Genomic DNA, 23,809 nt, shown 5'->3' on the forward strand with positions numbered 1-23,809 from the left:
TGGGGATTACTGAATTCCTCAATGCTTACCTCACGTCAGTTGATAATATTGACATTCCCCATTGTGCTTAGAGTTTAATGGTTTCTAGCTAGTTGGAAAACCACAGAATTAACTTTACATTCAGAATATCCATTATTTTCAAGAGACACATAAAAGTAAAAACTTTTTATAAGATCTGCTTCATGTTCTCAAATGCGCATGAGCATACCTGGCAGAGGGTTCCCAGACGCTCTGCATTCAAGACGGATCGGATTATTCACCACCACTGTTTCATTTAACATTTTCCCTGCATCTTCCAGACTCGGTGGCTCTGGGAAGACAAAGTCATCAGGTTTTCATTAATTCAGCCACCCAGCTAGCAGAGCATTCAAAGTCGTCTGCCCTCTGAGAAGCTTTGGGCAATGAATTGCACAAGCTTCAACTAACTGCTGGATGACCAAGAAATTTCTCAAGAAAGTTCTCTTTGAAATGAGAAAATTCTCTAATTATATTACCTCATTAGTGTTAACAGGAATAAAACATTATTTTTATTACTTTTCATTTTTTCAGGAAAAACAGCATTTAAAATGGACTTGTAGGAAATGGATGCACAACACAGAACAGTAATTCTTCTAACATGGCAAGCTCATCTCACTTGAACTGGAAACATTAAACCACATGTTGTACATAGCTTTAACAAAGCAAGACTCTTTACCTTACTAACTCTACAAATTTGCAAAATGACAGAAATACCAGATAATGACACTTGGAACATGAAGACCGAGAACAAAAGAGCTATTTGTAAGCATGGGACTGACACTAACATTAACTATGATGCAATTATCACAGTATGGGTGTGGTTTCGCTTTCTAAGCCTCATCCATGGAGACACTGCAATCTCTCTTCATTTCAGTTTAGCATCTTCCAGTTACTGGAAATTTGGTTTGACAATAAAGGTCAACATAATCATACTCATCATGAGCATTTTGCCACAGTCCATTCCTGAACCTCCTGTATCCTTTGAGGACTGGGTCACATCAAGAATGCACAATACTTCATGACCGCTTCTGAGGCAAATATATATAAATCATGGTGAGAGCACTTACTAAATTCACATGCAGACAACAGCTTCTCAAGCTTCCCTGATTCCTTTTAAACTGTTTGTAGATGCAAAATAAAATTCCTTTTGAGCAGTCTGAAAAATCCCCTCATAAGAGAATGTTTCTTTCTCAGAACAGTTATTCCCATAAAATTTCCCCATTGCAAGGTCACAGGGAATGCCATTATCTCCAGAAGACGTGGATCAAATTAATAATGCCAAGAGTGGTATATCATAACTTGATTCAGAAACATAGAGCACCCTTCTGATCAGTGGGTTAGTGGAAATGCGTTTGGCTTATTGGGACACCTCTGAACAGAAGAGTTAGCTGGAAAGGCATTCATTTTTGTGGCCCTTGGTACCACATGAGAAAGGCTAAATCCCAGCATGGAAAGCTTTTGCCCTGACTTCTTACTAATGGAGGGGGACAAAGAAAGAAAACTGAAAGGTGGATGTGCAGACACAACAAAAATGCCAGAAAGCTTAAAAGAGAAGGGAATACAGATGTAAAAAAGCTGCCTTAAAACAGCCACATTTAGCTTCTAACTAGAGGCAGAAACATTACCATGCACATGAAGCCGAACGTGCTGTTGGGCTTCTCCTGCAGCATTTGTTGCCACACAAGTGTATCGGCCAGCATCTTCGAGCAGGGCCTTGACAACTTGCAGAATACGGCCTGAAGACTCCAGCTGTACCAAAACAGAGAGCAGGGAACCACTTTACAGAACAATCCCAGGCAGAGCCACTAAGCATAATGGCAAAGCAGTTGTTTACGCTGAATACAGCCAAGGATTATCTATTCTTCTAACCTGAGGCTAATATTCATGCAAGAGGTGTCTTGGTAGTTCAGAGAGTTCAGTATTCCTGGAACATCAGGATTATTAGCTGTACAGCTGTGAGGAGAACTAGATGGCAGAGGAGCAGGCAAGCAAGGTGAAGAGGAGACTGGAGGCAGAGAGAGCTGCTGCTGGCAAGATGTCAAAAACTGATCCAGCCTAAAGTAAATCAAAGCCATTACAAGCGCTCAACCCCCTGGAGCATGCAAGCACTGGAAAGGGCTGTTCATTGAAAGACAGAATCTCACAATGAAAAGGGAACATATAGGTGGGTGCTTATAAAAAAGCTCATCTAAATCTTGCCTCACAGTGACAAGTGGGTAGAGCCACCTCGTAACTGGCAGACAACCATACCTTGAAGGTTAAAGTACGACTGAAAGGAGCCAGGTGCTGAATTTACAGTCATGGACCCTTCTGGTACGGAAGTGCCTAATGGGATTCAGTCTACTAAGTTCTGCTATTCAATCTCAGATACCATCCCATTCAGGTAAAAAGCCCATCACTCTCCAGGAATGGGTCGTTAGTGTCTTTATATCACAGCATGAGGGAAGCAAAAGGAAAAGAAGCACTAACACGTATAACTTATTGTAAGCATCTGTCATGGCTTGGATCCCATAAAAGAGTAGTGCTTACTCTTATATTTCCTCTGGCTGTATTTACTGGTTGACCATCTTTTAACCAAGTTATGGAAGGGCTGGGAATGCCATTGGCTATGCACTGCAGCATCACAGGCTTGTATATCACAACAGCTCTGTCAGAAGTCCCAGCTGTTTTGATTGTTGGAGGTACTGCAAGAAGCACCAGAAATAAAAATGAAGTATCATTTGAACATATACATTTAAATATACAGAAGCAATACCCCACAGGTAAGAGCAGCTCTACTTCTATGTCATCTACTCGCATCTCCAATTTTTCAACCCACTAATAAAAATAAGCATTTACAGAAAATTTGAGCACCTTCTTGCCAGCAATTTAAAATAAAGGCAGCCTTGCTGCTTCCCCCCGGCCCTTGAGTAACCTACCATGCACAGTAACATCAAATTCCCTTTCATGTTCTCCTGCCTTATTTGCAGCCACACATTTATAGCGGCCAGTGTCTGACACTTGAGCTCGAGCGGTGAGAAGTTTTTGTCCATTTAATAAGATCTTATGTCCAGCTCCCTCTTTAAATGGTTGACCATCTTTCAGCCACCTACCAAAAAGAAAACACAATCTCAGATCTCTATGAAAGTCAGATCCACAAAACTCCTAAAATATGCACAATTCTACTAAACAGAATGTGTTGCTAACTCTATTTGCATTTCTAGGAAGGTTTGGAGATGTCAGGTACTATTCTGAGTGCCACAGACCAAAATGGAACTAAAGAAGTCAGACAGGTGACAGCTGGGAAGCAGTAGTGAAAGCAGATGCCACCAGAGACAGACAGAAATCTTCACAGCAAAAGCAGTCACTGGTGGCAGATAAAAAGTGTACAGTTGCATTAGCAAAGGAATGAGTTTTGTCAGCTTGATATCTATCCTAATTTCCAGGACATGTATATTGCCACAACATACCAAACTACTTTAAAACAAAATCCTGATCCTACCATGCACAAGCCTGACACTGTCTTCAGCAGAGACAGGAGTTTGTCCTCCACACATTAGCCATCACAAGATAACATGGGCAGTTCTTAAAGTCTACCTCCAAGCTCACCTAATCAACCAGCAGATTTTTTTTTGTCTACTGTCATACCAATCTCCTTACTTGATAGTTGGTGAGGGCATCCCTGTTGCTGAACAATCCAACTCCAAAGGGCTATGGAGAATCACAATGTAGTCCAAGAGCTTATCCCCACCTTCCACAAATGGTGGGACTGTAAGAGAGAAAAATCCATCAACAGAAATATTTAAGCATTAGAAATGTCATAAAAGTCTATCTCAACATGTAATGCTAAAAAAAAAAAAAATAATCTTGACGTCTATCACACTTTAGGACATGCACAGGGTTTGCAGTTTGTCACTGTTCCTTTTTGAAGGGAAATATCTACCCAACAATATTTTGGAGGTTCAAATTAAAAAAGAATGAGAAAAGGATTGTTTCTTGCTTGGTCGGTTTTTTCTTCCAGCTTCTGTCTGAACAACCTTGTGAATGGGGGGTGGGGAAGGACAGGGATGACTTTTAGCACCCTCTGTCAGCAGAAGGAGAAAACAAAGGTCCAGAGGACCCTCTTCCAGATTCTCTTCACCCTTTCTCATTCTCTTGCAGGAGTTGCCTGGGCTGTGGAGGAAGCACTGCCATACGGCTCCTTGCAGCTCCTTCACTGACTAGCAAGACCAGTGGGATATACCTGGAGCAGCAGAATGGATGCTCTACATCTTCACGCAATAGTGTGCAATGTTCTTCAAAAGGGCAGTTCAAAGCCTAAAAATCAAGCCTTTAAAGTTCTTAAATAAACCCTTCCATGTCAGGAGAATGTGATTAACATTTGTATAATTCATTTACCTAAAGATATTCAGAAGGGATTGTTGAGATTTAGACTGTGGTAAAGGATTCAGTGGAAAAAGAAGAAAAATTCTTCATGAAAGGTTCAAAATTTGCACAATACCGCTCAAATTCAGAGAAAGGTGTTCTTCCCCCAAAGGCAACTACTCAGTGAGATTTTTTTAATGGATTAATTTCATATCTATGTTTTTTTTCTAGAAAGGCAGGTTAGAGACTTTTAAAGGTTCACAAGGATAATACTTACCTACCACATGCACAAAAACTCTTCAAGAACTAACCTGAGAGTAAGAGTCTTCAATCTGTCCCAAAACCCTGGACAGAAAAAGTGTGCAGTGCCCCGATTTAACTAAGTATGCAACTTGGCTAAGTGATCTTTCATATAATGATGCCAACAAAAAAAAAAAAGCATGCTTTATTACGTTTATGGAAATCAGATAAATCAGTAGTTCTGTTGCTCACACACCTAGGATTTCAACTTCATATTTGATTTCTTGTTCTCCAGCTATGCTTGTGGCCACACATAAATACTGGCCGTGGTCAGCCTCAACAGCGTTCAGAATCTCCAGCTTCTTCCCTCCAGATACAATGCGGAGGTTGTCGCTTGCTTTCACAGGAACACCATCTTTTAACCAGGTAAGGAGAGGCGGAGGGTTGCCAGCAGCTTTACACTCTAACATCAGTGAATTGCCAACAACCACCTGCCTGTTCTGGGCTGTGTCGGCATCACCCTCAATTACTGGAGGAACTGTAGAAAGGAAACAACATATTGCAAATGATTAATTCTGTCGCCAGAAAATGTATTAAGAGCAAATGGGTTAGTTCCTCCCCACTCACTTTGGCTCTATGTGCCATTATGTCACACACAATTTCATGTGAGAATTTGCTGCTGGAGCAAGCCAAGACAAAGGGGAAACAGAAGTCAAATGATGTAGTCAATATTTACCAGTTTTATAAAATAGAGGATCTGCAGGGCTTTGAGATGGAAGAAATAAATCTGAAGGTCTTAAAAAAGTATGCTAAAGATCCACCCAGAGCGGGTATTTCAGGTAAGTGTTGTTCAGCATGCACATGCAAGAAAGAGAAAGGAGAAGAAATAGTTTTGATACTTCACTAAAGCATGGCATCAAGGCCCCTGAAGTCAAGAGCTATTTGGAAGTCACACAAAGCCCAGGGTATAAAGCTCCCTCTACATGATCCTGCTAATACAGGCCAGTCTTTAAATGCAACAATTGACTGCTGTTCACCCTTGCCAGGCCTGCAAAGGCTGCTGACATTACAAAGGCATAAAAGCTTTCAAAACACACCTCCTGCAACATGGCAAAATAACCAAGTTGAGTAAACTCTTGCTTACCATAGACATCCACGTCATATATTTTTTCAGCAGCTCCAGCAGCACTGGTCACACGACAAGTGTACTTTGCAGAATCTGATACTTGGGCCCGAGGTATTTGCAGGAATTGCCCTCTATCCACATACAGAGCTTGGGGGCTGGAAATAATTGGCCGTCCATCTTTGTACCATGTAATGGTAGGAACAGGGGTTCCCTTGGCTTCACATTCCAAATTTATAAGATTGTTAAGAAGTGCTGACACCTCTGCGGTAATATTCCCTCCTTTAATAGTAGGAGGGACTATTCCAAAAGACAAAACAACAGTATTAAAACCTCAGTATACAAGTCTGTGTACATTTAAATAGCTCAAACATTAGAGTGCTGTAAGAATAAAAGATTTTAGCTTCATCAGGCTTCCAACCTTTCCTGGTGTTTTTGGGCTTCCCATTACCTTGTACATTGCCTGTACAATTCTCTGGGTCACACTGAGAGCTGAAAGCATGAAGAGAACACAACATAAGCAGAATCTAACATCAAAGGGCCACCACAGCAAGGGGCACTGCAAGGCATTGCTGCCCCACTAGAGGTACCTGGAAACGTTTTACCTTCTAGGCTCCAGCATGTGCCAAGTTAGGATAGCTGGGCCTCCATGCATCCTGCAGTGCATCTGGGCATGGCTCTGCCTCTTCCCTGTCTCTGAGGGGGAAAGAGCAATCCCTGCATACCTTGGGAGGTGCATCCTCCCAACAAGGGACAGCGACCTGCTATTTAAAATACCAAATACATCCAAGAGTCTGTACGACTGGAGTGAGAACTGCTCAGTATTCAAACCTTCTGAAGATGAAGTCACTTATTTTGAGACTAAATATGAGCTTAGCAGTCTAGCTTTATTTTTGAAACTTTTGGGTCATACTCATTCCCCTTACTCGCTAGGCAGCAGTACTCAGATTTTTCTAGCAAACAAGCTCTCATGTAAATCAGCCAATATAAAGAGTTCGTAAATCTCTGTAGAAGTAATAAAAACACAGTGCAATTGGCAACAAGTAAATTTATGACTGCTGAAAGTACCAGACACATCTGGCAGACACATTAACTCCTCTGCTGCCAAACATGCTTAGTATATCCTAGGCTTCCCCTAACTTCCACGGTGTTCAACTAAAATGCCACTGTAGAAATGCAAAGCAAAGCGTCAGTGAATGGATCTACACCTATGAGATGGGTCTTGCAGATTATCAAACCACAACGAAATATTTTCCTAATTAAATACTTTGTGTACAAAAATACACAAACCTATAAAATATGCTGAAATGCACCCAGGTCAATGGTGAATGCATTTCTCTATCAGCAAACACTTTCCATCCACATAGATGGGGAACAGTTTTAACATGGTGTTTCAGGAAAATATCAAAGCCAAAATTAGGGCTAAACATCTAGAACAAAGGAAGAACTAGCAAGAATTAGCATCTCGGTTCCTCACTTACTCCATGGATTTCTGTTTGTCGATCCAGGATTAATGAGAAATTTAAAAGTACAGAGATACTCCATTCTACTGCACAAATTCACCTCTCTGAGGAGCCTGAAGTAAGGTCTACTCATCTGCGAGGATTTTATTTGTGTGGGGTTTTTTATTCCTCTAATCTCACAACAGCCACGATCACCAGCAAGTCCTCACAGTATTTTCTCTGTTCCCAATGAAAAATGACTTCACTGCAATTGGTGTACAGGCATATTTCTGTGCATGTGGTTGCTCCATGCTTCAGAAACAACCCATATGAGTGAAATAATGTATTATAAATTCACGCTTATCAGAAAAGATACATAATCTTCAGAAGCAAATCCACAGCAAACGAGGACTCATCAGGTTAAGGGGTCACAGATTCAAATTCCTACACTTCACACCCTGGGCACAGGACTGTTATCTCACTTACAGATTTCTGCACTAGTTTCCCCCTAATTTCTGCTAGCACTGTGCTCTCTCAGTTTTCAGATCTGACTGGGCTGTCATATGTTCTTTGTCTTCCAAACTGAAAAACTCTTCCTCCTCTTGTCTCCTTTGAAGTCTTCCTTCAAAAGCTACTTCTTCCATTAATCTTTTCCCTCCTTTTCTCCCAACTGATAATCTCCTAATTTACATTAAACTTATCTAGACTAATCACAGGAATTGTCTGTTCTCCATGCCTTTTTCCAAGACTCCACTGCTTCTAAAAACACAAAAAGTATATTCATTGTACTATAAATGGGATTCTTTCATGCTAGTGTTTCTTCTCTTGCTAAAAATTACCTCAATTTATAACAATTTAAGGCAGAAGACATACCACTTTACCTGAATATCATCTGGAACATTCTTTTCCAAAGACTATTTGGGTCCAATTCTTACCAGTTTTGCATTTTACTTTATTCTTTTGCACTAACTTATTCCTGGCTGAATTTCTCCTAGTACTATGTTAAGGAAAATAAGAGCATGAGTGTATTAAAATAAAAATCTTGTAATTAATTTTCTCCTACCTTAGACAGATCAAAATAATGAAGGTAATGTGGTAATAAGATAATTCCACTGGAACCAATTAATAGCAGAATTTGAGAAGGCCTTTCAAGATTTTTGGCTTTCACCAATTAGGAACTAATAAAAAGCATATAAAAGCCACTTAAAGGCTAAGCTTGCAAAGACTTTGTCCATACTTAACTTGACACACATAAATGCTCAAAAAGATCACTTTGTTGACAGATGACTTTTAAGTTATGTTTATACACAAATTTTGCAAGATAAGAGCCTTAATTTATATTTGTCTGAGCATCTCCATTCAAAAAAGAAGTCTTATGAATAAAATGAAAGGATCTTCTAGGATCACGCATGCTATAAACATACCATGGATGATCAGCTTGACTTCCTTAACTTGTTTGCCAGCAGTGTTGGTGGCACTGCACTGATAACGACCTTTGTCAATCCTTCGAGCACTCCTTATGTGTAGAACTTGATCTTTGTCCAGAAGCTCAACATTGGGATCACCCAAAAACAAGGGCCTGGAATAGAGATTATTTTGCTTCACAGAACTCTGACCCCATCCTTTCAACACTGATTTAAACTGACAGTAATGAGAAGGGGTCCTTTAATGGTTATTAAAGTTATTACAGTTATTGTACCTTTAAAGAGTACCATTTAGCACTAGAGCTACAGCATTATCCAAAGAGCCACCTTAAAGTGACAAACTATTAAAATTAACTTTATTCCTTATTTTTAGAAGAAACTAAAACACAGAAGTACTTTACTCAGGTCATCCGGGATGTCAGCATCAAAGCCAGAGTCCTACACCTTATCTCAGTTTCTTTTTCTAATTACTTAGGTCATGACAGTCCTTTGTTGACAACAAAGTCTTTGCATTTACTAGATGAAAGTGTCAAAATATCAATACCAAAGAATAAGTAATTGTCACATCAGAATATCTGTGAGTACTAGCCAATGCCTACACTGAACTACACTGTTAAACACCAACACTATAAAAACACAGCCCATTTTGGTTTTCAGCTAGTATTTTAGCCACCATGAATTCTTCCCTTGGTATGCTTTCCTGGAAGATGAGATGGAGAACCGAAACATGCAGGCTACAAATATTTTGAAGCCTTTAATGTATATAAACAGAACTGCATATGGCACTAGCTAGAAAAATGTTTGATATGGGTACTGACTACCAAAGAAAAAAATCATGTCAGCAAAACAACTGTATTTTAACTAATGATATATTTAAAATAATCCAGATACAATAAATTTAAAAAATGGTTACATTTGTCTTGGTTCAAGCATTTTCTGGCTTCAAATACTGTAAATCTGCTCTGCAAGTACCAGTGTCAGTAATGGGACAGTTCACAAAGAAAAGCAGTTAACTGTTTTAATCAAAAGTTACCTTTTGATTAAAGAACGTACCACCTCACACCATCACAAGTTTTATCCGCTGACTAACTTAACACTAAGTACTTAAAAGCTGATCTTGCTGGTACAGTGCCCCTTTTCCCTCTACATTCTAAGGGAGGAATAACCTAGCCAGAAACCACAAAAGCTGTAATATACTTACTTGCCATCTTTGAACCAGTGAATGTCAGGAAAAGGAAAGCCTTTGGCTCTACATTCCAGACTGATCTCCTGGTTGAGGTTGACTGCAATTTCACCAGGGGTATCAGCACCTATTATACTTGGTGGAACTTTAAAAAGAAAAAAAAGTTACAGGAAGAACTGGTATTTAACAGGAAGATACACTATGAAACTGGAAGAAATGCAGTAGTGGATCATGCTATTCGCTTGAAACAACTTTAGTTTTCACTGCAAAGTGACTCCTGCTAGTTCACAACATCACTTCTACCATGACAAGCACTTCCACACTTCTGCTGGTGAACTGTACTTAAAACGATTCTTACATTAGACTGCTGTACCCCAAAATACAAAACAAGTCCCAAAGACCAAAATCCAGAAATGAAAAGCAGCATTTTGTCTGTGTTACTACAAGAATGGCAAATTTTCAGTCTTCAAAAGCCACCATGAAGAGTGCTTTGGCAGCCAATATTTAATGGGCAGCGAGAGGAAAAAATCTTTTATAATAAGAATCCATTAAATTTCAATTTAAGCATCAACTGTTTTTCAGATCACCACCTAAAAAAAAAATCCAAAAACATGGAACTAACCTAGTATATCTAGGTTAAAAAGCTTCTCAGAACTTCCTGCTACATTTATCGCTTTGCACGAATATTGTCCAGCATCATCAGTACCAGCTTTAAGGAGCTTCAGTATCTTCCCATTGTGCAAAATCTGGAGAGTACTGCTTTCCACAACCTTAAAAGAAGCCGAGACATTAGCCTTGTGTGATCCAAGTTACATCAGCCAAATATCACAGCTGGATTTTTATAAGAAATGGTAGTTTTAGTGTAAGGATAATCTGTTTCCCCTTTCAGTTACAGCACCAATCTCCTCAACTTCTGCAATCTATTCAATATGACTTGTAGCTCAACGTACAATGGAGAGTGGGCAAAACCAAAGAAATTCTTTGTCCATCAGTAAGGGTAAGTTACAAACATGCATAATAGGGGGTCTCCTTGTATCAAACTATACCTTACCAACTACAAGGATAATTGTAAGGAATTCAAACCTCAGTTCTATTTTCTCCATCTACAGAATGAAGAAAATATCATTATTTGTCCCCTCTGCAAGGACTCTGGCTTCTACAATACTGGGAGATTGCTAATTCCCAGGGAAATCTTGAAAATAGAGAATTTACTTTTGACTTACTGAACAGCTGAGTTAATAGATTAGCCATATTTAGCTGGCTTTCCGTGTGAGCGTTCTTACGGCAGTTTAAATATACATAAAGGCATGTACATGTGTTTACTTTAAATGAGTTCTCATACCAAGCACTCAAAAGTCAACAGAAAACTGACTGACGATGGCTATGTTACTTATATTAGGTTAATCATACACACCTGTATATCTTCTTTATACCAGGAGATGATTGGGACGGGGTTACCAGATACTTCACAGAAGAGGCTTACAGGGTGATGAACAACTACAGATGTATTTGTCACCTTTTCTTGATCTCTAATTTCAGGAGGAACTACAAGAAACCTCAAAGTCATGCATTAAGCCTTCTATTTCATAGAAGCCCACTTCCTCCTTCCCCCAAGTCAAGGAACACTGTAAGCTAAGTTTCTCAGACCTTTTTCATTGCCTCCCCAAGGTTTCCATTTCCCTTTTCACTCTGGACATATCTCCCTGTATCCTTTCTTCTCTATCTCAAAAAATAGAGTCTCCTTTTGCCCAATAACAGACTCCCAGGGAAATGCACTCAAACACAATGACCGTTGACATTTTAGAAGAATAATCTTAAATTTAATTTTATTTAATCTTAAATTTAATCTTAATCTTAAAATCCCACGTTACTTGCTTAGCATAAAAAGGAGGCAGATTCTGGACAGTCATCCTTCCTCTCCACTGCTCCAGTCATCCCTACAAACATGTGCCTATCATTTGTCCCACTATGAATGCAGAGAGAATGGGCTTATGTGGTAGATTAGAAAGTTCAAACCCCATGGATGAGCCCTGCTTACACACGATAGAATTCCTCTTTTCTCAGAATAAAGATAATGATATAATCCTGCTCAGGCATCAGAACTAACTATCATGGGAATTGAATGAGGCTGGAATAAAAGTACTCTATAAGAAGCAAAATATTGAAACATATCTCAAGGCCACATGCAGAGCTATTTTCCAGTTAGGATTCTAGAAGAATATTGGAAACAAGAACTCTCTTATTCTATGTTCATTCTGATAAATAATTTTTCTCATATTTATATTTGAAATGCATATCTATCACCCAATCTTTAATTTCTACAGTACAAAAATCTTAATTTCTTACTTGCATTCAAGTTTTCACGTATAATTAGAGCCCTCTACAAATGAGATGCACCTAACTCTGAGCAAAACAAAGATGGTTTGTGCATAAAGTCACAGAGAACAGAAACAATAGAAAAAATAGAGAATATCAGAATAACAGAAATGCAAGTACTCAGATTAGATTTTATAATTCAACTGCACATAGGCAGATTTGGGGCATGCAATTTCCCACAATAAAGGAGATGATGTTCTTCAAAAACAGTTCCCCAATAGTTGTATTATTTACCATGAACTTTCAGGTTATATTTTCTTTCTGTGCTTCCAGCTTCATTGGTTGCCACACAGATATACTCTCCATTATCAGAAGGTGTAACAGAAGCTATGATCAGCAGTGTCCCATCATCCATAATTGAAATTCCTGGTTCACTACCTGTCAGCTCTCTTCCATTACGTAGCCATTTAATGACAGGCTTTGGAACACCTAACAAGAAAAAGGTGAAACTTCAAGAAATGGTTCGCTCAGCTCAGAATAAGATAGATTCAAACAATTCCCACTGCTTGTTGGAAGTTGGCAAGGACAATGCACAGGGAGGCCACAAGCTTTCAAACTTAGGGGAAGCCCCAACTGTTACAGTATGATTTTAACATTAAAATCTTAGTCCTAAACATTATAATGTGCTTGTTGGCTAGCAATGTTGGCTAGAACTTCCTCACACGGTGGTTATTTAAATCACTGTTAGTTTTACTTTTTCCACATAAAAAATATATGAAAAATACTGTGCAGATTGCACATTCTTTATCCTGACAAGGAGTACACAGACACTTATTAGTTTTCAATGGTCAACAGAAAAATATACTTTTGTCATGAAAGGTGGTAACGATACACACCTTTTGCTGGGCACGGGAATGCAACGCGTTGATTTGCCACTCTTTCTTGGAAGAGGCTGTTGTATGGAGTGTCCAGATCATCAATAGTAGGAGACTCTGAAAGAAAATTAGACCCCCAAAAAATTCTTGATCTCTGCTCCCGAAAGTGGCAAATAATGTCTGGCAGTACATAACACTTCTAAGTGTCTGTCCTTCACACAAGGTCAGATTCCAATAAGCCACTTGACATTGATGAAGTGTACTATACAATCAGTTTTGATTTCAGTAGGAATATTTAGGAAGTAAGCAGTACAAAGAGGCTTTCAAATTTGACTGAAACAGGTTCTCTCTAAAACCCACTATATTTGTTTTGAAGGTAGAGGCAGTGCTTCTGCAAAGTCTGAAAAATACTATTTAAACTGGCTTTTCTCATACCACATATCAGTACTACTTCCATCCTTTGCTCTCGCATCTCATTTTAAACTTGTGTTCAGACTGACACTATACAAAGAATATTGTTTATAATTAAGTAAAGTTACTGGCAGTTCTTTGTTGTTTCTAACAAGCAGTCCTCAGCACCTCTAATCCAAAGGGATTGGAATGTTGCCTTTAGACTTACAGAGAAGAAATAATTCCTGTTTAGCTTAAATCAGTCATGCTGCATTGATGTTTGTCAGCCCATCAAGTGAGGAGTTATACTACATATTTAAATTAGCATGTTGATCACTGTTGCCCTATTACCATTTTGACAGCATACTAAGTGATTAAGTAAAGAGCTCGATTTCAGCCCATGCAAAATTCCAATTCCATTTAAAGCTGTGACACCAGGCTTCGAGGTTCAAAGACAGTCTCTGAAGATGTGAGACATCTGAACACACGGAGATAATATTTGAAAAAGAGGTTTCCCATACAGGAATCTGATTTTAATTACCTATTACAAAACCAAATCTTAAGTAACTTGAAGATTTTTTTATCAAAAAAAAAAAAAAGTAATGTGTTTTGAGTTTCTTTTTCTTATTTCTGCAAACTCTCCAAAGACTATTTGCTCATTCTCATTTTTCTTAATTAACATCAGAACATCACATCTAAACCAGATTTGTATTTTGCATCATGTAACAGTCAATAGCAAAAAGCATTGCTCTCCAAAACATAAATCAGACAGCACTGGCATGAAATTATACCTAGCCAGGGCAGGAGGCAAGTTTTCAGCCCTAACATAAATACCTTGAACTTGTACTGTTATCTCCGACGTATCGCTGCCTGCTACGTTACTAGCGACACACTTGTAGATTCCAGCATCAGGAAGCTGGATGTTGCTGATGCTTAGAGCTCCATCCAGACTGTGGATAAACTGCCCTCCATCTATCGGCACAGCACTTCTGCCTTTAAACCACGTGATTTGGGGGAGAGGGATCCCCTCGGCACTGCAGGGTATGTCAACTTTGTGGCCAGCTTGGACTTTCAAAACTCGAGGCCCACGCTGTATCTTTGGAGGAACTAAGGAAGGCAAGTTTAGGTTTAGTTCACAGTAACATGAAGAAAATGATGTACAAAATCATTCTTAAGGCTGAGAGAATTAGCGTTGTTCAGTCTGGAGAAGAGAAAGCTCTGAGGAGACCTTATTGCAGCCTTTCAGTACTAAAAGGGGGCTTATAAGAAAGATGGGGACAGACTTCTTAGTAGGGCCTGTAACAACAGGACAAGGGGTAACAGTTTTAAACTTAAAGAGGGCAGATTCAGACCAGATATAAGGAAGAAATTCTTTGTGATGGGTGTGGTTAAACACTGGCACAGGTTGCCCACGGAGGTGGTAGATGCCCCATCCCTGGAAACTTTCAAGCTCACGTTGGATAGTCAAGTTAAGCAACCTGATCTAGCTGAAGATGTCCCTGCTCATTGCAGGGGGGTTGGAAGAGATGACCTTTAAAGGTCCCTTCCAGGCCAAACTATTCTATATTTCTGTGAAATTCTTTTCCCTTTTTGTCATTTTAGAAAGTGTCCTTCTTTATTCACCGAAACCAAATTCCCTCAGGTGACTAAGAAAGCAGACCTGCATGTTCTCCGCATAGGATAGGGTGTACAATACCCTGCTGTTTGATTTATTTGAAGAAGCTACATTTCAAATTCTACTGTGTGACTTCCATATGAGTAGTGTAATATTATTACACTGAGCACACTTGAAGAGCTATGGACACTGGCTCTTCATAACACAGAAAATTCAAAAGCTTTTATGATAAAGTTAATTACATTTTCCTTTTGACATTTTAATTTCCTTCCTCAAATCCCTGATCTTTGTATGCTTCCAAACACAAGTTCAGACAAGGAGATAAAATATGACTGGAAGAGATTTTGCTGGTCCCAAAGAATAATATAAATCCAACGTAACTCTTTTGCCAAATGTTTTTCTTTCCAAGGATCGTTGACAATAAAAAGGCTTATAAAGAATGTCTGAAACAATAACAAGTGCCATTTTTCCAGACTCTCTGGTAATGTACAATTATAGATAAACAAAGATGTGCACTGATATCTGACTTCTCTATACACAGAACCAGACAGTAGTCTATTACAGCCATTGTAACTGAAATAGTGTAGTGGGAAGGTTTCAGAGCTGCTGGGGGCATGAGTTCCAATCTGGTACATTTGTGGTACTCGGTCCACTTCAAAGGCATATGCTGGCAATGGCCATTGGCAGCAACAATTCCAAACTCTACATGAACCACAGGAGAACTATCTCTACACCCACAATTACTATTGATCAGCCTCATCGGTCTGTGCCAGGCCATGGCTCCTGCACCCACTCTCCTATGTGCTTTAGCACTGGCAGGAGGTACATGTGCCATAACCTGTGGTTCTGCCTGACACAGGTAAGGAGGAATAAATGAGAGAGCACAGAACTAGCAACACGTGACATTGTGTAAGTGGTTCAGAGACTGTGGTTTGGGCCCCAGTAAGGGAAGAGCAGGAGGGAGACAAGGGAGTGAGAATGTGATGATCTATGGTAAGAAGGAAAGGGAAGGGGACATGGGTCCTAGCTTGAGCAAGAGCAACTAGACACCTTCACAGAGGTGCAGGAAGGTGGGCACAAGGCGAGTGTGCTGGTTTGAATAGAGAAAATACAGTAAGATGGGTTAAGGTATCAGTTTGCAAAGGTGGGTACAGCAGAAGGTACATGCATATAGCTGTGCACCAAAGCAGGAGCAGGTGCCTACCCACAGGTGACAGAGCTGCACACTGGTTTCACTACCACCTGAGCAGGTGTGCGCGCAAACTTCGGCATTCGTTGCCAAAAGAGTTTGGATATGTAATTCCCACCATGTTGGTGGGAACTTGACACTTGTAAGCCTCAGCCAACTTCGCTATTCTCAGCCACTGTTTGCAAAGTTACTGCTGAGAAACCTCCTGCACAGAGAATATCCAAGTGCATTAGAACAAGTTTTCAGTTCCTAAAATCCCTCTGCTGACTTAGAGTGTTAAATGTCATATTGTGCTATAATTCTTCCATGAGCCTAAGGGAAAGGGGGTGGGTGAATGTGTGTACATATATATACACAGATGTGTGTGTATACAATATTTCCTTTCTACATAATCAATAACAACAACTAGCATATGAAGATAATACAACCTGAAAGAATATGGGTCAATAGTATTTAATGTACATAAGGAAAAATGTTAGAAAAGCTCTGTATGATGCTCAAGTCCATGCGGAAACTTGCAGATGATTATCCTTTAAGTTAAAACTTACCATGTACACTTAGATTCACTGACTGAGTCACATTCCCAGCAATATTTGTGGCTACACAGATATACATTCCACTGTCTGAAACTTGTGTCTCACTGATCTTCATTGACCCTGAGGGTAGGAAAGTGTGCCTGGAAAAATAAGGAGATACACTGTATAAATATGTATTGAAAGGTGAATGACCTCTACTTACACATTGCTAATGATCACTATGAGCTAAAATAACACCATCCTACAGGGTATACTGAGCTGTGCCATATTACTAAAATATTACTTATATTTACTAACTTTTTCTCTTTACTGAGCCACTACATTCAGAATACACAGCAACTATATAAAATATAAGATCCAAATTACAAAATTTGGTTCTAGCTACTTACAGACCATATTAAAATCTGTTTCATTTCTAGAAAGGGGTGGGGGGAGAGAGAAGAAGAAAAAAAAAAAACAAACAACAAAAAAAACCACCACCAGGTAGAGAAATGGAGCTCTTCAACCTCCTGTCAAAAATTCTTGCTCAGCCCAGGTCAGTGGTGTCAGAAAGTTAAACAACTTTTAATACTACTTCATCCTGGCAACAGAAGATGTTATGTTGATGGAAGACGAGATTCTGAAGAGTATTCTGATTCAAAACTGCCAGTTCTGGCATTTATAGAAATGGTCATTATTCATCAGTAAATAGTTAGCTCCGTAGCATTAATTTTTACTACAGTCCTGGTCACAGGCCTATAACATTATGGGATCCGTTGGCCAGCTAAACCAAAATCTTCTTATGTAGAAGTCAAAAGTAACAGAGATAGGAAAAATAAATGAGGAGGGAAGGAAAAAAAATAACAGCTAAGAACTGACAAGAAGAAATTCAAGTCTAGCACTCAAGGTTATACACAGAATTTAGGCAAAGTTGGTGGGAACTGGTGAATTGGTGGTATCATCTGTCTTCCTTTCTCTAGCAGTGTCTAATTAGGACAATGTTATCATATGGGCCTAAATGGTGAATTTGGGGATTGCAATGGCCCAGAGAGATGAATGGAGAGAAAGTGAAGTATATTTCCTCTAGGCCACCCAAATCTGTCTGGTATTATGATTCCTCTTCTGCTGCCCATATCTTCCTAACCACCCCCACCCCTCCCTTTTTTTTTTTTTTTTTTTTTAAATAACCCCAAAAGATAGATTGCCGGGGCAACTCATCTTCCACTATTTTGTCCACTAATTACATTTGCTTTCTGATAGAAGTTCCTTCATTTCTGATTTCACTCTTCTTTTGTTTACGAGTCACATTTCTAACATCATCTTTGGGTGGTCTCAAACAATTTTGTTTGGACTAATTCTTTAACTTTTGCTGACATCTGTAAACAATCTTACAGAATAGGCTGAGCTGGACTTCTGCTACTCTGGACAACTTGGATCTCTCCACAACAGCCACGAGCAAGTAACCTAATTTATCAATGTCTCCTGAGGTAAATCGAGGACAAGTAAGGGACCAAGAATGCAGATTTGTTAGTGCATGCAATGTGCTCACAGGACACAGCAGTAAATTCCACACAGATTACTAATGACAAATCAACCCTCTGTGCACAAGCCTCCTTCACCAAATATGCTGGCCCAGCAGCTATGAGTTGCTGAGGCTGTTGCTGACTCTGAGGTGCAGATTTGGCTGCGAGGGAGAGAGGCTCACTTTCAGGTCTCTGATTCCTTAATTCAGCTCTGACACTGGCTGATTCCTTCCACTTGGATCAGACCTCATGTCAGAGAGACACTAGACAAGGGGCACAGCGATTGCTACACTGTGTATTTGGCCAGCATTAGCATTTCCTGGTTTATCAATACAGCTGTAGCCTTTACCTCTTCTGAAGTATCCTGAAGTCTAGAAAGCACAAGCACGCCCCATGACAGTCCCTGGCACTTCAAGTGGGAACATACAGAAAATTAGCACTTACTCATTTCCTCCCTTATTTTGTACCATACTAAAATAATAAGGAAGAACTCCAACATTATGGCCCATGCTGTGTACAAGACAGTCCCCAACTCTTCATTCTCTAAGGCTGTCAACTCAACATTTTTATGAGCATTTAGCTGTTTACACATGTTCAAGAATATCTGGAGAGTTATTGTATCCAAAACACAGCAAGCAATGAGCCCTTGTAAGCACTCCCAAACATTTATCGTCATCTGTATTCTACTGGCAGCTCAGACTTCATATGAATAACAGACAACACTCCCCTGAGAATAAATATGAAAAGAAAAACGATTTTAAAACATTTATAATCAGACACAGATTATGTGGGTCTCTGGGCACCACTGCAGTACAAATATAAGAGGATCTCTTCTGCCTTGGCCTCCTGAGATCATGTATAAACACACACTGGAATGGAAGCTGTACTATGATGCATGGTCTTAGCGTCTGGAAAGAGAGTTTCAAGACCTAGTAAAACAGGGTCTTCATGCAGAACAACTTGGTACCTTCTGATTGATCCTGTGGCAATTAGAAATTATATACCCTACCAAAATATTGAAAACTTAGACACAATTCCACTTCTCTTGTTTTCATCAAGCATTGTTACCTTGGAGAGAATGGAGATATGAGCTGCGTTTCTTTGGCCCAGGTAATTATGGGGGGTGGCAAGCTCTTTACTTCACATGGAAGTGTGACATCTTCCCCTGCAATTACTGAGATCTCTATGGGTTTATCAAATGCATTTCCTTGCTGGTCTCCAGGCCTGGATACTCTAGGTTTCACTATAACATGGAACATGTTAAGAAGCTGCAATGAATATACGTATTTGTACAAATTTAACACAATAAAATTTTACTTCACATCAAACATCAATTTTTTATTAGTTATATAACATTACAATCCTATTTCTAATGACACGTCTGCAACAGACAAATCACTGTAATGCTGATGTACAGTGCCTGTACCTCAGACACTGGCTGATGCCTATAGGCAATACCACAAATGCCAGCAAGACTGCACTATCTACCCAAAAAGCTGAATAGCAACGGATATATGTAGTTCATGCATATGCTGAGCTCTGTACTGCACAGGTATTTTGCAACTAATACCTCAACTATGCTACACTGCAGCACCAATACCTACAAGCCATAGAAGTCTTGGAAAGCAAGCCTACAGTAAATCAATTTTTTTTTATAATATTGGGAGATAGTAAGAAGCTTTGGGACTGATGGAATTAATGGATCTTCATTTTTCTATCAGCAGGGACTTCATTCCTATACAGGTACTACCTATTCACTTCCATAAAAACCTAAATTATGATCAGCCCAAGATTCTAGTCTGTGAAGTCAAGGGAACAGGTAGCAGGGGGTTTAAAAGAATCATAACAGCTGAAGGTTAGGCCTTTCAGTATCAGCCATTTATAAAATTGCCTACTATGTGGATCCAGTGATCTAGGACAAAGTCGAAAGCACTAATCAGAAATTACTTTAAAACCCATTTATGAACTAGGATACCCACAGTACAATCCACCTTAGTTTTACTGCCTGAAGTAGGATGCAATGGGGGGAGAGAGACTACACTTATTTTAGCTCTTACATACCATAAACAGTCAGCTGGACTTTCCGTGTAGCATAACCAGCAGCATTTGTTGCAGTGCACATATATTCCCCAGTTTCTTCACCCCCTGGTGAAACTACATACAGACTTCCATCAGACCCTGCAGAAAATTTCATACTGCTGGAAAGAATTACTTCTCCTTTCTGTGGAAAGACAAAAAAAAAAAAAGTCCACAGTGCCAACCACCAACCCAATAATACCAGGCCTCCTAAACCATGCCCTGAAGTGTCGCATCTACGCGCTTTTTGAACACCTCCAGGGATGGTGACTCCACCACCACTCTGGGCAGCCTCTTCCAACGCCTGACCACTCTTTCAGTAAAGACATTTTTCCTAATATCCAGTCTAAACCTCCCCTGACACAGCTTGAGGCCATTTCCTCTCGTCCTGTCACTAGAGACTTGGGAGAAGAGACCAACAGCCACCTCGCTACCACCTCCTTTCAGGTAGTTGTAGAGAGCGATAAGGTCCCCCCTCAGCCTCCTCTTCTTCAGGCTAAACAACCCCAGTTCCTTCAGCTGCTCCTCATCAGACCTGCCCAACTTCGTTGCCCTTCTCTGAACACACTCCAGCAACTCAATGTCCCTCTTGTACTGAACACAACATTCAATAAAAGCTAAAGCTTACAGAGATAGAATAAAAATCTAACAAAAGAATTAAAACTATTAAAGGAATATAAAAATGTTAGTTCCTGTAGCATCCTCCCTAGCATACTCCATTGCTGTGATCCATTCATATGAAAACGGCTGTATTTTTAATATAACACCATGTCAGATTTTTCTCTGTGAGATGTCCTCCCTGCTCTTTAAAGCAGTTCTGTAGACCAAACAATTTGCAGGCAGTCTGACTAAACTAAGCAATATTTTAATTCACATTACAATACTGCTTCTATTGTTTATGGCTGAGGTGGACAAAATATTTTGAATTAACTATGAAGCCTGGCCCCAGAATTCCATCCATACAAATAAACTTGCTTCAACTAACTTTTCACACTCCGAGTGTCACTGTCTAAGCAGTAACAGCAGCAGAAAGACAAGGATTCTTATGCAGAAAACTTGATACTTTTTACAGACCCAAATTTAACAGAAAAAAAAAAACAAAAAAACCCACAAACAAAAACCAACCCCAAAAAACCAATAAAAACAAGATTTCAACGATTTAATTTTGGCATTGATTCCTGATGTCAAAGTATCTTGTCAAGGACATGATGAAAAGTCACAGATGGTTAACCCCAGAATGCCGTTATTAGACACATCATACTCAGAGGAAAAAGTTGCCTTAAAAGTAAGGCTCCAAAATAAAAATGAATTCTTAATCTGTGGCAGGTTGTCTAATTATCAACTCACAACAGGAATATGAACAATTTCTTAAGTGTTAAAAACAAAGACACAGCAATAACCAAAGCCCTTCCAAAGAACAGAACGTTGATGTATGGCTGGACTATGGCCAGAAAGCTCTAAGAAACAAAAGCATGTATGTGAATAAAAAGAGATTTCCAGGCCCCTCACAACGGAGGCTTTTGGCTGTGTATATACAAGAATATATAACTTTTATGACAACTAAACAATGTGTTCAATTCATCTTTCACCATGAACAGCTCAAAGGTGAGAAGTTACCTTGGACCAGACAATAGATGGCTTAGGAACTCCACTTGCTTTGCATGGTAATGTTACTGGGATCCCTTCAATGGTGCTAAATATCTGCTGTCCATGCTGAATAACAGGCAGAACTAAAAATAAATGCAAATATCAAAACACATGCAGAAGACAGATTTCAAACCATGGCACAACTCTCACAACAGCACCCTTATATTCAACCACTACTTCATAAAGGCAGCAGGGTTTGGGAATTTTCAGCCTCTTCTCTGAACCCTAACATTGACCAACCACTTTCTCTTCCACTCTCCAGTCTTTCATGACAGAATAAATACCTGTTCATAACAAAGCATGTCAGCCATAGATTGATCATTAGATTAGGTATCTATAGTTTTAAAACTAACTGTGGGTATTTCACATAGCTGATTGCAATAATTTCAGAAAGTCTTTGTCACAATATCCTCTGACAACATTTTAGGCCAGGCTTCCCGAAACAATACCATACGTGATTCAACATATACAGCACCTTTCGTGAGAATGAGTTCAGGATTTTTGGTGCTGAATCAATTTCCATCGATGGACAACTTTTTGAACAGAGCAGATAAGAGTGTGAAGAACTGTCACTTTCCAAACTTATTTAATATTTGTTATAAATGCTACAAAGTTGCACTAACTGCAGTGATGGTTTCTGCAGGGACTGACTGTTAGAGGACCTTGAATAAAAATCCCAGATCACTTCACAAAATCTGTAACAAGAGATAACAAGAACCCCTTATCCCTACTTATCTGAGCTGGCCTTGAATTAACAAGAGAAAAAAAAAAAAAAGAAGATCAGATTTAAGGCTATAATACCAAAAACTAGATCCTTCTAAAAACATACAAATATATTCCTTTCTGTTCTCAAGTTCTGAAATATTCCAAAAAACTTCAGCTGAAATACAGATAGGTTACCACAACACTAACACTTTGTCTTACTGTCCGTGTAATTTTTGGAGCTTTAATTGAAGGGGGAGGAAAAAAAAAAAGAAGGGGGGGAGCCCCAAAAGCACAAACACATTTTCCCCAACTCGTAATTCATTTTAATTCTAATTCTCCCATGAGTTCTGCTTCCTTATATCAGTTATGAAACCCCCAGACAGCGCTTTTCATGGTTTTCCAGTAAACTTCCCCTTGCATCTGTTTTGTTAATAAAGCTAAAGATGAAGATTGCACAGCCCAACCTTAGTAGGTATTTAAAAATAAAGATTTTTCACGACTGCAAAATGGTTTTATTTTTGTTTTATTTTATAAACATTCTCAATTACTTGGTTCTTTCCTGCACAGTGGATCCAATTTCCCACCATGTCACTTTACAAAGTAACATCATTAAAAAAGAGGGAATTTAAGAAATTAATATAAAGATAACAAATAATCTCTAGTGAGAGTGTCTGTTAGAAAGAAACACACTCTCATCTTGCATTCAGCACAAAAGCAACAGGACAGTGATCCTTACCGTACACATTAACAGTAGTAGTTTTATTGCTTGTCCCAGCAACATTACTTGCCATGCAGGTATAATCACCGCCATCCTGCAGACGAACTCTTTCAAGGTGCAAGCTTCCATCACTGCGAACATTAATGTAGGGATTGGGAACCAGCTGCCAAGAGAGTGACGTAATGTTTTACTGAAGAAAATACCTGTTAATATTTGCTTTGGGATGCAGTGTGGCTTTACTTGACTATTTCACATTCTTAAAAATTATGTTTCTGGAGACTTTTACTAGAACTTTTCCTACCTTCCACCTTTCATAAAAAGCTAATTTTAAATAAGAATTTTGGTAGCACCTTATATTTACTGCTGGAGTGAGATTAAGATCTGCAATGGCACCTCTGCTCTGCCCCAGCACATATAGAACTGCCACACATGCTTATAGTCACACACTGAAGCAATAACAAACTTA

At 39.3% G+C, this 23,809-nt stretch overlaps 1 protein-coding gene across 2 annotated transcripts in view; it reads right to left on the reverse strand.

Moving 5' to 3' along the window:
- HMCN1 (hemicentin 1) overlaps positions 1-23,809 on the reverse strand; it is a 219,749-nt gene that overhangs the window by 95,561 nt on the left and 100,379 nt on the right. For both annotated transcript variants that reach the window (XM_064454369.1, XM_064454370.1), the window contains exons 19-37: positions 23,362-23,506; positions 21,891-22,003; positions 20,259-20,418; positions 19,266-19,440; positions 16,708-16,835; positions 14,190-14,462; positions 12,987-13,082; positions 12,385-12,579; positions 11,189-11,319; positions 10,397-10,544; positions 9,793-9,919; positions 8,592-8,746; positions 5,747-6,025; positions 4,859-5,140; positions 3,658-3,766; positions 2,937-3,106; positions 2,548-2,702; positions 1,644-1,767; positions 209-310 (exon numbers count right to left, since the gene is read on the reverse strand). In XM_064454369.1, the coding sequence (XP_064310439.1) occupies positions 209-310; positions 1,644-1,767; positions 2,548-2,702; positions 2,937-3,106; positions 3,658-3,766; positions 4,859-5,140; positions 5,747-6,025; positions 8,592-8,746; positions 9,793-9,919; positions 10,397-10,544; positions 11,189-11,319; positions 12,385-12,579; positions 12,987-13,082; positions 14,190-14,462; positions 16,708-16,835; positions 19,266-19,440; positions 20,259-20,418; positions 21,891-22,003; positions 23,362-23,506 (3,067 nt within the window). The remainder of the gene's footprint in view (positions 1-208; positions 311-1,643; positions 1,768-2,547; positions 2,703-2,936; positions 3,107-3,657; positions 3,767-4,858; positions 5,141-5,746; positions 6,026-8,591; positions 8,747-9,792; positions 9,920-10,396; positions 10,545-11,188; positions 11,320-12,384; positions 12,580-12,986; positions 13,083-14,189; positions 14,463-16,707; positions 16,836-19,265; positions 19,441-20,258; positions 20,419-21,890; positions 22,004-23,361; positions 23,507-23,809) is intronic.

This window comes from Phalacrocorax carbo, chromosome 6, assembly GCF_963921805.1.
Source record: "Phalacrocorax carbo chromosome 6, bPhaCar2.1, whole genome shotgun sequence".
NCBI lineage: Eukaryota > Metazoa > Chordata > Aves > Suliformes > Phalacrocoracidae > Phalacrocorax > Phalacrocorax carbo.